This window comes from Bactrocera dorsalis, chromosome 4 (genome assembly GCF_023373825.1).
Source record: "Bactrocera dorsalis isolate Fly_Bdor chromosome 4, ASM2337382v1, whole genome shotgun sequence".
Taxonomy (NCBI): Eukaryota; Metazoa; Arthropoda; class Insecta; order Diptera; family Tephritidae; genus Bactrocera; species Bactrocera dorsalis.
The window spans coordinates 68,242,275-68,258,821 of NC_064306.1; the positions used below are offsets into that span (position 1 = coordinate 68,242,275).

Genomic DNA, 16,547 nt, shown 5'->3' on the forward strand with positions numbered 1-16,547 from the left:
AAGGGGTTGCCGAGTAGTTGTAAATGTATGTTGGGAATGAATGAGTGTAATGGTAAAGACCTATTGGTTAGTAGTAGTAGTCCTAGTGGCATGAAAAACTCAATGACGAAGGTGGATTAACATTTTTAATAAATTAGAAGACCAATCGGATTTTAAATACGTTTATTATACTTCTTCAAATATGTTATAATGTATTTAGACATCTGATACCGCTTACTATAACATTTCATTGTTATCATCTCCAGTTGTGTTAATTCTGTTATTATGGCCTACAAGTGTGGTACCATGTGTTTTCATATGCCCGCTTAGGCCGGCATATTGTGCAAAGGCCTTATCACAAATTTTGCAAATGTACTTCTTATTAACAGAATGAATTTGTTTGTGTTGCCTAAGATATTTTGCCATTTTAAAAGCCTTCCCACATATATTACACACTTGATCTCGTTCTTTGCGATGAATACTCATGTGCTCATTTAAATGATGGGCGCCAAAGAAATCTTTCGAGCAAATGTTGCATTTATATCCCGGTCGGTTTTGATGGCGCCTTATATGTGAATCATAATATACCCATACACGAAATGTTTTTCCGCATTGATCACAAAAGTATGGCCTTTCGCCGGTATGACTACGTTCATGGACATTTAGCTCTGATAAAGCAGGAAAACTTTTCTCACAATATTTACACATATATTTGTAATCTCCCGTATGTCGATTTATATGAATATTTAAGCTATGTACAGTGGTAAAGCTATTACCGCATAGAGGACAGGTGAAAGGTTTAATTCCATCATGTTTGGATAAATGAATTTTGTATTTATTGAGTCCAGGAAGGACATCATTACATATATCACACTTAAATGGACCAACATCTATTTCAAGAAAACGGATTTGTTCATAGGTGGCATATTGGGGTACGTATGGATTATTTAATTCTTCACATTTTAGCCTTCTTTTTTTCTCTTGCCAACAAATTTTCCTCATTCGAGCAATTTCCTGCTCTATTTGCGATTGTGTCAGAAAAATATCATGATTTTGGAGCAAATTTTCTATTTCAATCATTGCTTCTTCTCGTTTGTTTGGTAATCGATAATCAATATCAATTTCATTCCAAAGGCACATAAATCCCTTATAGCATTTTATAAATACTTTTCGTTGTGGTTCTGTGAGTATACTTGGAGGTACGACGAATTTCTTGTTCTATGAAATCAAAAACATTATTTAAATAATTAACATATTATTCATTGACAGCAATACCTCCTTCCTAATTCTGAGAAAAGAGTCAATATCGTTTAACCACGGGGGAATGTAGTCCTCGTCCAATGCCATGGAATTTCTTTTTTTCTGGATCTCATGTCTAAGCCGGTAGTTAAGTTTTCGAATCAAATCTCTTACTTTCTTCCACTGACTCAACTTTCCTACATCTGATGCTAAACTTTTATATGCAATCGAACGTAAATGAATGTTTTTTGATGTTGGATCTTCTCTGTCCCACAATATAGAATGATTCTCAAAATTTGAAAATATCGTCTTCATTGTTTCCTTATCAAACATTTTCAACGGGTCGCTCGGCTAAAACAAAACTTTTTTTTCTGAAATAGTAGAGCTTTCTTGATATTTAACATACCCAGTGTTTTTCAGTGTCGCTTAATTCCTCGTCGGTTTCTTGGTAAATATCGTTATAGTTAACTTCATATTTGCAGTTTACCTATGTTAATATATTTTAATTTTTGTGACTCAAAATATTTAATTTATTTTTATCCAACTATCTTGCGCGCTATATAGATACAAACCTGATTCCCCTTCAATTCCAATAAGTCTATGACATTTTCCTGGATTCCAATTATTTTTTCTATTTCTTCAGTTTTCCGTTGGGAATTACCCAGTACTTCTATATTGATAAAAACATTTTTCTGTGTAATAAATAAATTTGTATTGCATTTTAAATTTGCAAGTATAATTTTAACATTAACAACCTCTTCCAGATCAGCGTCCATAGAGGGAATTGTTTCTTCTTTTATTTTATAATCCTCTAATAACTCTTGATCATATCCATCTGACGAATGCAAATGTACGTATTCCATATGTTTTCCGAATTTATCTAAAGTTACAAACATTCCGTCACAAAATATGCAATTGAGAAAATAATCTCTTTTTCCCTCTTTAAAGCAAGTGGTGACCTCACCACACTTCTGAACAGAAATATCCATACTTCCAGTGATAGATCAAAAATAAAATCACAAATCAAATTTTGAATGTATATAAATATATTAACACCAATATGTTATTTACAATTGTTTACAACGTCTATGCTAGATATGACAATTTGAGTACAAAAAATTTTATCGATTATTTAACGACTCATTAGAGCATCTTGAGTAGAGATTGATTATCGAATTTCAAAATTTTAAAAATAATAAGCAAATGAGATAACAAAATCATAATCCAGTGATATCAATAATAATATACAATAATCATATCAAATGTTCTTATTTCTAGTACTTATATTAACAAACTTAATACTAATATTTAATACCGTAATAATATATGTTATTAAATATTTAGTACTTAATTCCTAAATGGGAGATCTCGAATGTGTTGTCTCTTGAGTCTAGTAATTTCTTTGCTATCATCTAATAAAATGATTGCCAAAGGATTGTCGTGATAACTGATTCTGTGTAATTATGCTGTACTAAATCTTTTAATCTCAGCTTTAACAAATGGCATATTAAGATCTGTATGAATGGCTTTATTTGTTATAAACCAAGAGGCGTTTGTAATTAGCCTTAGGGTCTTTGACTGAAATCTTTGTAAAATTTCAATATTTGAATTACAATCAGTGCCCCAAAGCAGCACACCGTAGGTCCAGATAGGTTTTAGTATGGCTTTATATAATAGCAATTTATTTTCAAGATGTAACGGCGATTTACGTATTTGGTTACTTATCGTTTTCCAGCAAAGTTTATTGACAGGCGCGATTAACATTGGTTGTAATATCTTTTAAAGCCCCCTCGCGTTTTTTCCGATTTTTGGCTAAAGAGTCTTTGCTATCCCACAGACAGAAATCACAATATAAGTAAGAAACCTTTCCTTCCTTCCTTTCCTTCAACCCATGATGTTTTAATTTCCCCACATTTAAAGAAATTTAATGGTACTTTTCTCATCTTTAATATCTTTAACAAATTTAAAATACTTTAACTCAAAAAAATTGTTTCTTCTCCAATCAATATTGTTCTTCTTCGAAATCACATTCACGATAGTTGTTCAATATTTAACAATGATTAATTCAGTCCAGTAATTCAATAACTTTATTTGATGAATTTTTCTAAGAAATTTAAATATTATAAACAAAAACATACATAATATTTCAAATATCATCATTATTTATACTTATGTACATTGACCAAACTCGTCATTTTATTGTCAAATTTTAAAACTATTGGGAACGATAATTTTATCGATTGTGTCATCTATAGTAAATAACTCGAATTGTCAAAATTTACGAAATTTTACCAAATAAAATCAGACACTATCGAGAAAATTCTAAAAAATATTTGTTAAACAGCTTTGTCAGATAAAACGTAATATACTCACATCCTTCAAATAATACAATTTTATAAATATTTCTTGTGTTTTAGTGCGAACTGATTACTGTTACGGAATTGCGAATTTATTTTCCTCATAGCAAATAAATTTCATCATAAAAAAATGTTATTACGTTTTGCATTATCAACTATGCCCGTTCGGGCTGGATTGAAAACAGTGGCACTATCCAATGTAATAAGATGTGGTCCATTAGAATCGCGTCTTCAAAATTCCTTAAAATCTTATAACTTAAATGTATCGAGAAGTTATGCTCGAGGTCCAACTCGCGGTCCATATACTCGAAGCGAGACCGGACGTGCACCAACATTAAAGGAAAAGCTTATGGGCCCTCCTTCAGAAAATGGTAGACCAAAGTTAAACACTAACACTCTTAAGAATTGGTATACTGTAGTTTATATATTTTTAGCATATTCTATTGGAAAGGGAGCAGCTGCCGGTGCCTCAGCAATAGGACTTGGAGCATTATGTTTCTATGGTCTTGGATTAAATAAAGATCCAAGTATATACACGAACTCAATGTAAGAGATAAAATTGGATTAATTATATAGCTATATTTTATATGTATTATTTTTAAGGTTATGGCCGGAGTTCGTTCGTGATCGAATTCACGCAACCTACGGATACTTTGGTGCATCCTGCGCTATTACTGCAGGTGCGGCCATGGCAGTATTTCGTTCACCTCGACTGCTTTCACTAGTAACAAGGAGTGGATGGATGGTAAGTTTTATAATATTATCAATTTGTAATTATAAATAATGGAAAATTTTAAATACTATATCTATTAGTCCATGTTAGGCACATTTGCTCTTATGATCGGTACCGGTGCTCTAACCCAATCTATAGAATACCAACCCGGTGTAGGCCCGAAACAAATAGCCTGGGCTTTGCATTGCGCTGTTTTAGGTGCTGTTGTTGCGCCAATGTGTTTCCTTGGTGGACCGATTCTTACTAGGGCAGCTTTATACACCGCCGGCATTGTAGGAGGACTTTCGACAGTAGCAGTTTGTGCACCGAGTGACAAATTTTTATATATGGGCGGTCCTTTGGCCGTAGGCCTTGGGTTGGTATTCGCATCATCCCTGGCATCAATGTGGCTACCGCCGACAACAGCTTTAGGAGCTGGTATGTAAAAATATCCAAAAGTTTTCGAAAAAAATTATATGTATATGGTTTAGGTTTGGCATCGATGTCCCTTTATGGTGGATTAATCCTTTTCGGAGGGTTTTTACTTTATGACACACAACGTATAGTGCGATATGCAGAGAACCACCCACAAATTTTTGTAAAACCATATGATCCTATAAACGCGTAAGTATTTACTATTTAAAATATAAAATGAAATGGTTTTATTTAAAAGCAATATTGTTTATAGATGTCTGTCGATTTACATGGATACGATTAATATATTTATTCGAATTGCAACAATATTAGCGGGTGGTGGAGGAAATCGTCGTCGCTAAGCTCTATAATTGATACCTGACGTGATAAGATTGATTACAAAATCTAAAAAGCTCGCTTTAACAGTATACAATGTATTTCGTTAATTATTTTCAATAAACATAATTAGAAGCTTATAAACAGATTTTCAGTGGCAAACTTATACGTTTGTATGAATGTGCTTTATGTAAACAATTAACAGTACTCTCAATACAAATTTATAGAATCTTATTAATAAAATATTTTACAACAAAGTAATTGCATGCGAGAACATAGTTATTGAGTTATTATGTAAAACTTTTGATATTCATCGGTTAAGTATTGGTTAACATCATAATGGGAAATTTTTCTCTGAATATATGTATATCGGTAGAAATTAAATTTGTTATTATGTATTTTATTATTATAACGCGAGAGCGAAATTAATATTTATAAATTTTGAAAAGCGACAAAGATAATTTTAACTATATTATTTTATTTTAATATACCGGATCCCACCTGCGAATAGAAACAGACTGTGAATGATTTATTTGTTTCAATTTTGTATTATTGTGAATATGAAGGTATTGGCCAACCAAACAACCGACCGGCTTAGAACAGATTGTGCTTATATTATAAACAAAAAATTATTAATCTTAAAAAATATATTTAGCGTGACACTTACAAAAGAAATTCAAATTTAGAAAAAGGTAATTTCTGTCAGTAAAAAAACATTAAAATAAAATATTTTCAGAATATTTTCATGCATACATACGCAATTTGGGTGTAGCGTCTGGCTGCAAGATTCAGATCGATATAATATAATTTTTTTCAAATTTATTTTTACAGATAAAAATGGAGAAACGATTTTTGGAAAATCCATTCCCCGACTATATCAGTCCGGAAAGTACACCTATAGTTCTGGATGAGGAACACGTTAAGAATCTTATTTGCACATATATAGACGCAATCATGGAATGCTGTCAAATAGGCAATGCGGAAGAAGACCATAGAGGAGATTTATACGTAGGAAATGCTGGAATTGCCTTTATGTTCTGGAAATTATCAAGGTCGGAAAATACTAAAGATCTTTATCCAGCACTTGAACATGCAGAAACTTTTATACGCAATGCTAAATGCAATGCAGATCGATACAAAAAACGTTCGGCAGAAAGGTATTCATTTTTGTGTGGAAATGCTGGAATTTTTGCTGTTTCCGCAGCAATCTCCCATGATCTAAAACATATGGAAGAGTTATCCGATGACTTGACAAGCTTTAAGTCTGGTATACCATCCAGCAAAGAATTTATGCATACTAAATATGGTTGCGATGAAGTTCTAGTAGGCCGAGCAGGTTTTCTTTCTGGATGTTATTGGCTTAATGATATACTTTGTGAGAAAAAAATAACTGATGATGACATAATATCTATTTGTCAAATGATAATTAACAGCGGTAGAGAATACGCTAAAAAGACCAACGCCCCATTGCCTCTAATGTACCAATACCACGGAACGGAATATTTAGGTGCTGCTCACGGTGTGTGCGCTATTTTGCATATGTTATTAGATAGCCCGTGGTTTCGTACTGACCCAATATCTGCACCCAGTGCGGAATTACGCGACATAAAACGTTCAATAGACTTCTTTTTAACGCTTCAAGATTCGGAGGGTAATTTTCCCGTCGCATTGGAGGATTTAAAAAGTGGTCGTGAAAAGCGTTTAGTGCATTGGTGTCATGGTGCGCCAGGAGCAGTATATTTGCTTGCTAAAGCATATCTAATATTTAAGGAGGATAAATACTTGCAGGCTTTGCGCCGCTGCGCTGATTTGGTGTGGAAGAAAGGTTTTTTACGTAAGGGGCCTGGCATTTGCCACGGTGTTGCTGGAAACGGATACGTCTTCTTATTACTGTATCGCTTAACAAACGAACCCAAGTATTACTACCGCGCCGTGAAATTTATGGAATTGTTAACTGATTCAGAATTTAAGCATCGTGCGCGTACTCCAGATCGACCACATAGCTTATATGAAGGTGTAGCTGGAACAGTTTGCTACTTGATAGATTTGTTAAATCCGCAGCAGGCTCATTTTCCCTTCATGGACGTTTTTCATTAGTCTTTTGCTGCTTAGAAAATTGAAGGAACGAATTTGTTATAGTATCGAATGTATTACTATATTGACAAATGAGCACAGGAGCGGTGCAGATTTACAAAGCATATCAGGGAATACTCAAGTGTCAGATATACGTTATCAAAAATTGTAACTTGTATTACCCTTAAGTTTTTTGACTTCGTTAAAAAGGAAATCAATTTTGTGACATTACAAATTATGATATTGCATGACCTTCAAAAGGGTTAAATAACCGAAAAATGACCCAAAATATGTTTGCTAACAATTTATATTATATAGTATATACTCCAAAACGTATGCATAAATATTCAAAATATAAACTTACATAAAATTGCTTCGAAATGATACTTAAATTATTTGTAAAGAGAATATAATTAATATTTTTATGGGATTTACTATCCAGTTTATATTTACAAATAAAACATCAAGTTGACTTTACCATGGGACCTAGTTTTTATTATGTCCAGCGGAAAACGTTTCTCTTAAATTTCATAATTCGCCAATAAACTAAATTGTCAAGGTGTTTATAATATCAGTTTTTGGTGGAAATTTTCCTAGACCAGTTTTATACCGTTGAAACAGCATTTGAATTTATTTAACTTATATAAATTGGTGTTAAAGCAATTACCTCAAATTCATTTGTTTATACATATTCACCACAGTCTGATTGGACATATTATTTGATTATTTGGTAAGAAAAATCATATCCATTGCGACCATGGTATAGAGATTGCGACGCTGTGCAGCCATTCACAATGAATGTTTAAATGTCAGTTGTACTAAAAGAGATTTCAAAAAGTGCTCTCAACTCACCAACACAAAAGCATTTCGTAACTGTCAATAAATTGACAGCCAAAAGCGGAGTAGTTCAAGAAGAGACAAAAAATCCAACGATTTGTCTACATTTGTTAAGTTTCTGCCGCTTCGTTCATATCTCGTAGTTTTTATCAATTGAAATTTTTCTGAAAACCATAAACATACGGGAAACAATTCGGTTTGTGAGATTTGATTAATTTATTATTTAGTGTGAAAACATAAGTTCGTACAGTATCCTCTTACAGAACCGATTGTATAAACGTCGCGAACGAAACCAAACGAAGAAAATTGAACGCGCATCCGTGGAAAAGCTAGTGCTTGGGGGATATTTTCTCGATTTTCCACAGTTGTGTCATACGTATGCCTACATAAATTTTGTCCAAAAAAGTGACTTATATACAGTGAAGTTTAAGCAAACCGTACATTTCAAGGGGAACGTGTTAAAAATAAATCAAAAACTATATAAATATAGAGTGAATGAACTATCAGCCCTGTTCTCGTTTGTTTATGAAACGTAAGAAAATCTTAAAAAAAAATAGACAAGCAAACCTAAACCAAAGGGGGTGTATGTGGATTATTGCTGCAGTTGTAACTAACACGATAGGTGGGTTGAAAGCGAAAAGTGAGTTCAGGTAAGGGTTGTTTGTCCAGCAACCGGATCGATAAGGCAAAAAAATTGTTTATTTGTGTTTTTCCTTTCGATCGTCCTTCGTCTTTGCATGTATTGCCATATTAATATTTAGTTAAAAGTGTTCCGTATTAATAAAAATGTGCTGTTTCCTCATAATTTCTATAAATTATAAAAAAGTATGATTTAGAAACATAACTGAAGTAAATAAATAGTATATATAAAAATTATACGTATAAGAATCCTCATAACTGCCATTATTTTGCTCGCAAAACATTGTTAATAAGTGAAATAATAAAATTTTACGAGTTTTTTGCAGCTCATTTGTTGCAATCGCCGATATCGAAGTTAAAGTTTTTCCTTTTTTTATATTTTATTTGTGGTGTCCTTCGTCTTCACCACTTTGATTGTCGTATTAGTTTAATTAAAGTAATGTATGCTATGTGAAATGCTCCAGTCCTCATAGCCGAATAAACACAACGTTTTCCTCTGAACTGAAAGAACAAAACAATTTCTATATCCGGAGATGAGAACGTTCCAATAATCGGACACCCAAACTATTTCGATAATATTTCGTAATTATCTCTGATAAAAGGACAGTATTTCATAAAATTTGTCAATAAAATTGTGACCAATTTATAGTTTCCGCTTTTTAAAGTCCTAAATATTGAGACAGTTTTTTTAAGAAGAGAACACAAAGAAATTGTCTTGCGCCGGTGCCGCCTGATTCGCGGTGGCTCAACGGAAACTTAAGGGTTAATTATCGTTCATTCACTCCTGGCTGACATTAGCTCGCATTTATTAGTTCAGTTGAAATATGGTTTTCAGTTGCAGCTTCTCTAAGAATGCATTTAAATTACTCCTCTTGTCACGCCCCTATATATGGACAGCACCCTTAGCCGGACAAAAACTGCGACGGTGGGTGTCCGGTTATGAGGAATTGCACAGTATATACGAGGGCTGTCCGATAAATAACCGACCTCAACGTGAAGCTAGCGGCACATCTGAAAAAAAAGTTTCTACTTCAAATTGTGCATATTATAATAGCTACTCGCCAAAATTTCAGAAATTTATCTTGCGCAATTATCTGTTGACAATCGTTTTTGTGAGTCTATTTCGGTGATTTCCTCAAAATGGAAAAAATTGAATATCGAGCTGTAATTAAATTTTTATTTTTGAAAGGCAATACGCCTTCACAAATCAAAGATGAGTTGGACTCTGTGTATGGTGACTCTGCACCATCGTTTACCACCGTAAAATTTTGGGCAACTGAATTTAAACGTGGTCGCAGGAGCTTGGAAGATGATGAACGTCCTGGGCGTCCAAAAACTGTAACCACTAACGATAACATCGCTAAAGTTCATCAATTGGTACTAGACGACCGCCGGATTAAAGTTAGGGAAATAGCTGAGATTATGAAGATGTCAAAAGAAACTGTTTGTCACATATTAAACCAAGATTTGGGCATGAGAAAGCTGTCCGCGCGTTGGGTGCCGCGTTTGCTTACGCTAGACCACAAACGTGCGCGCATGAACATTTCCAGCGCTCTGTTGGCTCAGTTTAGAGGCAATAAGACCGAGTTTTGGCGCCGATTGATAACTGTAGACGAAACTTGGATTCATCATTATACGCCCGAAACAAAAATCCAATCTAAACAGTGGATTGAAAAGGGGGAACCAGCCCCAAAAAAACCTAAAGCTGTGAATTCGGCTGGGAAAGTGATGGCGAGTGTTTTTTGGGACAGCCATGGAATTATTTTTATCGACTATCTTGAAAAAGGAAAAACTATAACAGGAGCATACTACGCATCATTATTGGACAAGCTAAAGGAAGAAATTTCGAAAAATCGGCCACATTTGCAAAAAAAGAAAGTCTTGTTCCACCAAGACAACGCACCATCTCACACCTCAACAGTCGCCATGGCGAAAATCCACGAATTGCGGTTCGAACTGCTTGACCATCCACCTTATTCACCGGATCTAGCACCAAGCGACTTTTTTTGTTTCCTCAACTTAAAACTGCGCTCGGCGGCCAGAGATTTTCGTCAAATGAGGAGGCAATCTCTTTCGTGAACTCGTATTTTGCAGACAAAGACGCCAAGTACTATTTGGAAGGGTTGCAGAGATGGGAGCATCGCTGGGAGAAGTGTGTGGAGTTACAAGGAGACTATGTAGAAAAATAAAAAAAAATTTTGAAAAAGTCGCGTGCATCATGGTTAGGTCGGTTATTTATCGGACAGCCCTCGTATGTATGTATGTACATATTTAAAGCAAGGAAAGAAATTTAGTCATGTAAAATGAAATAATAGTTCTTTTTACAGGTTGTATTTTATTTTAAAAAAGGAAAATCCTACAACAATATTGTTTCTTTAGCTTATCATCGCTTACGATCATTTGCAATGTTTTTTATAATAATTTATAATTGCATTTATCAACCTTTCATTTTGGTCTTACATTTATATGCTTTTACTCATTATTTTTCCCTCTTAATATTTGTACAAGAATATTACTTTTATGAATGTTTATTTATTACTTTCAAAGCCAAGTAATGGCTATACCTGCTATCACTTCCCATTTCCATGGCACTGCCGCCCTAACAATGTGATGGTACATACTATGTAGATACATATAAGTAAACACATGTGTTTCTGTTTACCAAATTTCAAATGCCGAAATGATTAGTTACATTAAAATAAATTTAAAAGCATACAAAATCAAAGTATTAAAAATGCTTGTGTACCTACATACATATGTATGTACATATATACGTATGTACATATGTATATTCTAAATAACTTACACAAAGACCCACACTCTTACATAAATTTATAAAATTCGTTTGACTTTTTAGCATTGTTATCAGATGCATTAGAATGCCCACATGCTATACTTTATTTATAGCAATATATTCATACAGACGTACACGTATGTACATATGTATGTATGAGAAAATGCTTTCCATTTGACGTCATCTCTACTGATAGCGCCTTTTGTTCGCTGCAATTTTTTCTGATTGACAAATCCATATTGTTTGATTATTTACATAGACGTTTCATAAGTATAAAGATACGTACGCATCGGTATGTACTCAAGTGTGAATAGTTTTGCTATGCAGCCACATAGTATGCATAAACAAGTGTTACCTATGTAAACGACAAAGTATAGCAGGCAATAAATTGCAGTAGATAAGTAAACGCCCCCATTTATAAAACAAATAGGTAAGAATATGCTATGTACATAGATGATTACAACAATGCGCTTATGTAGCGTTATCACATGTATTACTTATACATATGTACATATGTGGTAGATATTTATGCAGGTTTTTAATAGTTATAAGTCTACTGACTAATTTCCACTTCAGTTGACAATAAAAGTCATAGTAGCTCGGCGGTGCCGTTCTTCAAATAAAGTGAAAAACTCCATCCGACATTATTTACGTTCAGTCGTTACTTTTAACAAATATTAATAATATGTAAGTATTTGTGTCTCGCTTAAAAATTGTGTTTTTTTATATATTCCAAGTTAACGCAACGGCAAAGTTTTTGTTAAAACATTGTGACCATTTTTTCTAAAATTTTTTTTCTCATTTTCTAAAGTCACGTTATTCATACAGGCATTAAAAATAGAAATAACAATAATTTTTTTCTATCGGTTTAATAATTCTCATATTTTTATAAACCTGTGTAGATAATTTGAGTACGTTCCCAAAAATATGACAAACGTTATCAGTTAGCTTTTAGTGTGGTATAATGTATGTATGTACATATATGTATGCGTGTGGTGATGAACTAAATTATCAATGAACACAAAAAAGTAACCTGTTATTAGGTAAGTGGAATACACTGAATTGTTTCAGGGTGATAGTCAGTATATGCATTGCTTTGTAGAAACATAAAGCAAATTATTTAATATATACATATGTAGATACTAATGTACTTGTATGTACACAAATGGAATACAGTGCAACAAATAGAGTGACAGAAGTGAAATATGTTATTATTATGATAAGGTTTCGAAATTAACTGAAAGAATTTTGGCTGCGGTTTAGATTTTAGAATAGCATTAAGGAGCAAAGTTATATTGTGTAGTCCTTAAATAAATTTATATATTTATGCGACCACAAATAATGTAAATATGTTGAACGAAAGATATATTAACTAATGTACACATAATTTTTAAAACATTGAATTTTGAGGTTTTTAAGGGGTAAACCCGTGTATTTCTCGGGTAAAAAACAGCCTTTTTCAAAAATTTTTTTCTCATGTAAAAAAAAATTAAATTTATTAATATTATTAACAAAGAAATTCTGAAATTTTTGGAAATAAATACTTTAAACTCGGCCATTGTGACGCCATTTCCGGTGAGGAGATGCGCCCGCGTTGGCAGGATAACTACTTACAGAATCATCTAAAGTGAACAAATACATGCATAAGTGTTTTAGTAAAAAACCTTAACTTAGGAATTGGACGAAGGAAAATATTTGAAAATTGGATTTTTGGCACACATTTTTACAAAAAAAATGAAAATTTCAGTACAAATTTTTAGACATTGTTTTCAAATAGTTGTAATCGAAAAAAATCCTTCCTAAATCTTTAAGAATTGGATCTGAAAGACCATATCTATGTAAAATTTCATAAAGATCGGTTGAGTACTCGAGAAATTTTAACAATAGGCTTCAAAAACACAGTTTCGAGAAAAACGCGCTTAAAGACGGCGCACTTAGCCTAGCTAACCTCGACAAGTTCTCAAGGCTGTATCTCCGAAACTATTACTCGGGTCAACTTGAAAATTTAGGACAATATTCTAGAAGTGTTGTAGAATTTAATAAGAAACTCGTAAACCCATATAACCCGTTAATTATAATTAAATTAATATGCAAGCAAATCAAATAATCAATTTTATTTTAACTTAACTTTTTTCTTTTGTAAAAACTTACACCAGTTTAAAGAAGAAAAGTCAAATTTTCGAAAAAATCGAGAATTTTGCTCTGGAAGGTTTGAAAAAGTGGGCGTGGTCTACCCTCTAATAGATCTCGTAGACTACTAAAGCTACAATGTTCAAGTGGATGATATAGGATGATAACCCCTCCCACTCCCCATATAACGGTACTACCAAGAGCGATAAATCATTTTTCTAACAAATCTTTTGTCTTTTCTAACAAATCGTTTGTTGTATTTATTATATACATATTTATATGTAATGTATATATTGGTTTGTATTGAATCCGGATCAAATTTGACCTGGAATCTTATCTCCTTCAAAATACACCTTTTCCATACAATTGTTATATGCCTCATTTAGAATGACCTACATTGCCTTCAGCAAATTCTTTTTTTTTGGCGTTATTAGCCCCCAAAAAGTTAGAATTACGTCTCATCACCAGTAATGACACGTTTGATATATATAGGGTCTTCAGAAGATACTACTTCTCAACTCGACGTTGTTTTTCCAAAAGATTTAGCTTTTAGCACGAGTCTGGACTGACAAGCTTTATACGCAAAACGTTAACCAAAATGAGTCGATTCATAAGAGATGTTTAGATACTCTGCTATCTCTCTGATGCCAACACTATGGTTTTCAAACACTGTTTCTTTAACTTTTTCGATGTTATCGTCATTGGGGCAGACTCTCAATGACTTCACACATTCACCGTATGCTTAGTGCCACTCAAACACTTGTTTGTGTTAAAGCTGACTCCCTAAAACACTTCTGTAACATTTTCGACGATTGGGTAGCCTGTTAGTGGAAAACTCAATTAAACGAAAATCGAATTCAAGTTTGTTCCACCTACTAAAATTATGCTATATAATTATTTTATTTTAAAATTTTTTTATTATTTTATTTTTTTTTTGAAAGGGGTTTATTTTTGTATTAATTTGATTTGTTCATATTAAAATCTTCAAAAACTATGTTATACTAGCTATAAGCTAACAACACATTAGAAACTCTAATTATAACTGTTTAAGGAGTAAGGAATGTACTCTATTCACATGATTCTTCAAAGAACTGCTCTTTCAAAAGCCACACTAGGCTTACACATGTACAACTTAGAAGTATGTATGTACGTCGTATGTAGTTGTGCACATTCCTCCTTAGCTGAAAATTGTCTTAGACTAATATAAAACATGAGTGCAAGCTTTTTACATAATTAAAAATTCAACACATGATTCCTACAATTCTCACTACGAATTAAAGTGCTGTGATTAGTGTGACCACGAGTGATCTTGAATGATTGTCAAAGTAGAGTTTGTTTAGTACGTGGTTCGCTCTCGCTGTCTCACCTACTTACATACATATGTATATATCTAAATATATTTATATTTGTACAAAACTCGTGGCAAGCCGACGTAAATATGTATGTGCGCACTTACCTACACACATATGTACATGTTAGCAGCTTTTCGATATTTTCTTTCTTGCACGTAAGGTGTCGCCTACTCGCGCCAGAGCCAAAGAAAACGTGGAGAACGTGCTGTCATTATAACTTTTGTAACATAAAAAACACTCCAAACAACATGTAGACCTCGTGGCTGAACACATTTATTTAAGCTGACTTATATATGTGACTTTGATAAATGGACTTACCTGCCGTTAATTCTAATAACCATTTTCCATAATTTACATGCATATGTATGAAGTAGTTTGTACATTAATGATTAATATCTCGAAAATATCTAAACTTTGAATTTCTTTCATTGCAGATCGGTCTCACGTATAACAAGTCACTTTTGGCTGCGTCATCAAAATCTAAATATATTTCTTGTGTGTGATTTAATTTCAAATACATATATATATAGACTTATATATTTATATATTTCAAATTGAAGTTTATTGGAATTTATTGTGGTTTACCACATCAAGCTTATACAAACATACATACACATATGTAGATCTGTGTTCGTATTTAAATCTGCTAAGAAATCGCACATATTTTGTAAACATTCCTTTTGACAACTATATAAATCGCAAAGAAACTTCAAAATATATAATTTTGGAAAATGTTCAGTCCTGATTATGAGAAACGTATACTGAAACATTGCAGTCCGGTCGCTCGAAATCTTTTCAACTCCTTTGAAGCAGCCTCCACATCAACATCGCTCGACAGATTCATACCATGCAGGTGAGTGTTCAACCATTAATGTAAAATAAATTTTAAAATGTAATTAAATTTTAGATGTACATACATTAAATATCGGTTTGAATTAGACAATAAATTAAGAGAAATATTTTTATCCATGTAAAAATCTAATTTAAGGGGTTATATAAATACACTTATTTTTTGAAATGAAAAAATCGGTTTTCGTTACAATATGAGATATAGCAGTTTTCAAATAGCCCGTTTCTTGAGAAACCTTGCTCACCGCAACGGTACTTTTTAAAAAGCATAATTTTGAGATAATCGGGAACGAGCGGTCGGCACGTACTTCGGGGGCACATGGAAAAACGCACTGTTGACAGCTATAACTTTGGTTCTAGGGCTCAGATCTTTATGAAATTTGGAAGAAATAATCTTAAAACGATATACTTTAAAAAAAGTAATAAAAAAATATCGATTTTTCCAATTCACACAAGTGTGTATAACCCTTAAACAAATGTTTGAAATTTTGTTTGCTCTTTTGCACATTTGTTTAAGTGGAGCCTGCTTTAGAAGCTACAAAAAATCGATTTTATTAAGAATTTTTTTCGGGAGGGGAAAGAAATAAGTGATTAAAGCGCAATTTCTAGGGTTTATAGTTACATATAAGTATATTTAAACATCATTCACAAATTTTTTGGATACGAAATCTTTGATATTCTGCCTTTAGGAAGTAATTGCCCGATGCAACTCGCATGTGCATTTGTCGGACGACGGGCAGGATGATTGTCGGAATTTCTATCAGAAACAAAAAATTCAAAGAGATTCATATCTTTTAATATTTTATCTTCTAGTTAAACTAAAAAAAATCCAAAAA

At 32.9% G+C, this 16,547-nt stretch overlaps 5 protein-coding genes across 9 annotated transcripts in view; 4 read left to right on the forward strand and 1 right to left on the reverse strand.

Moving 5' to 3' along the window:
• Window positions 1-145: 145 nt before the first annotated feature.
• LOC105224946 (zinc finger protein 566) lies at window positions 146-2,325 on the reverse strand. The gene is made up of 5 exons (XM_011203221.4): window positions 1,974-2,325; window positions 1,791-1,910; window positions 1,625-1,705; window positions 1,255-1,569; window positions 146-1,197 (listed from the first exon to the last, which is right to left on the reverse strand). The coding sequence occupies exons 1-5, from the start codon at window positions 2,205-2,207 to the stop codon at window positions 217-219; spliced, it is 1,731 nt and encodes a 576-aa protein (XP_011201523.2). The 5' UTR covers window positions 2,208-2,325; the 3' UTR covers window positions 146-216.
• Window positions 2,326-3,420: 1,095 nt separating this feature from the next.
• LOC105224945 (growth hormone-inducible transmembrane protein) lies at window positions 3,421-5,181 on the forward strand. Its single transcript, XM_011203220.4, has 7 exons — window positions 3,421-3,578; window positions 3,636-3,946; window positions 4,010-4,121; window positions 4,179-4,320; window positions 4,389-4,725; window positions 4,779-4,911; window positions 4,976-5,181. The coding sequence occupies exons 2-7, from the start codon at window positions 3,706-3,708 to the stop codon at window positions 5,061-5,063; spliced, it is 1,053 nt and encodes a 350-aa protein (XP_011201522.1). The 5' UTR covers window positions 3,421-3,578; window positions 3,636-3,705; the 3' UTR covers window positions 5,064-5,181.
• A 137-nt stretch (window positions 5,182-5,318) lies between these two features.
• LOC105224944 (lanC-like protein 3 homolog) lies at window positions 5,319-7,590 on the forward strand. Its single transcript, XM_011203219.4, has 2 exons — window positions 5,319-5,729; window positions 5,869-7,590. Exon 2 carries the CDS (start codon window positions 5,875-5,877, stop codon window positions 7,132-7,134), a length of 1,260 nt encoding a protein of 419 aa, XP_011201521.1. The 5' UTR covers window positions 5,319-5,729; window positions 5,869-5,874; the 3' UTR covers window positions 7,135-7,590.
• LOC105224932 (calcyclin-binding protein) overlaps window positions 5,748-16,547 on the forward strand; it is a 233,180-nt gene continuing 222,380 nt past the window's right edge. The window contains exon 1 of the mRNA XM_049456512.1: window positions 5,748-5,759. The gene's annotated coding sequence lies outside the window, so the exon portion shown is untranslated. The remainder of the gene's footprint in view (window positions 5,760-16,547) is intronic.
• LOC105224943 (fizzy-related protein homolog) overlaps window positions 7,985-16,547 on the forward strand; it is a 33,594-nt gene continuing 25,031 nt past the window's right edge. The window contains exons 1-2 of one of the 5 annotated variants that reach the window (XM_049456503.1): window positions 7,985-8,597; window positions 15,297-15,715. In XM_049456503.1, the coding sequence (XP_049312460.1) occupies window positions 15,594-15,715 (122 nt within the window). In that variant the 5' untranslated portion in view covers window positions 7,985-8,597; window positions 15,297-15,593. Of the gene's footprint in view, window positions 8,598-11,948; window positions 12,068-15,045; window positions 15,226-15,296; window positions 15,716-16,547 lie in introns of those variants that run through there. The other 4 variants (XM_049456504.1, XM_049456506.1, XM_049456507.1 and 1 more) reach the window with 4 other exon arrangements.

Coding starts and splice junctions, on each gene's coding strand:
- LOC105224946 (XM_011203221.4), bottom strand. CDS start 2,207: ATGGATATTTCTGTTCAGAAGTGTGGTGAGGTCACCACTTGCTTTAAA. Junction 1,911..1,973: donor TGGACGCTGATCTGGAAGAG/GTTGTTAATGTT, acceptor TTTATTACACAG/AAAAATGTTTTTATCAATAT. Junction 1,198..1,254: donor TTCTCAGAATTAGGAAGGAG/GTATTGCTGTCA, acceptor TTGATTTCATAG/AACAAGAAATTCGTCGTACC.
- LOC105224945 (XM_011203220.4), top strand. CDS start 3,706: ATGTTATTACGTTTTGCATTATCAACTATGCCCGTTCGGGCTGGATTG. Junction 4,122..4,178: donor AGTATATACACGAACTCAAT/GTAAGAGATAAA, acceptor ATTATTTTTAAG/GTTATGGCCGGAGTTCGTTC. Junction 4,912..4,975: donor CCATATGATCCTATAAACGC/GTAAGTATTTAC, acceptor TATTGTTTATAG/ATGTCTGTCGATTTACATGG.
- LOC105224944 (XM_011203219.4), top strand. CDS start 5,875: ATGGAGAAACGATTTTTGGAAAATCCATTCCCCGACTATATCAGTCCG.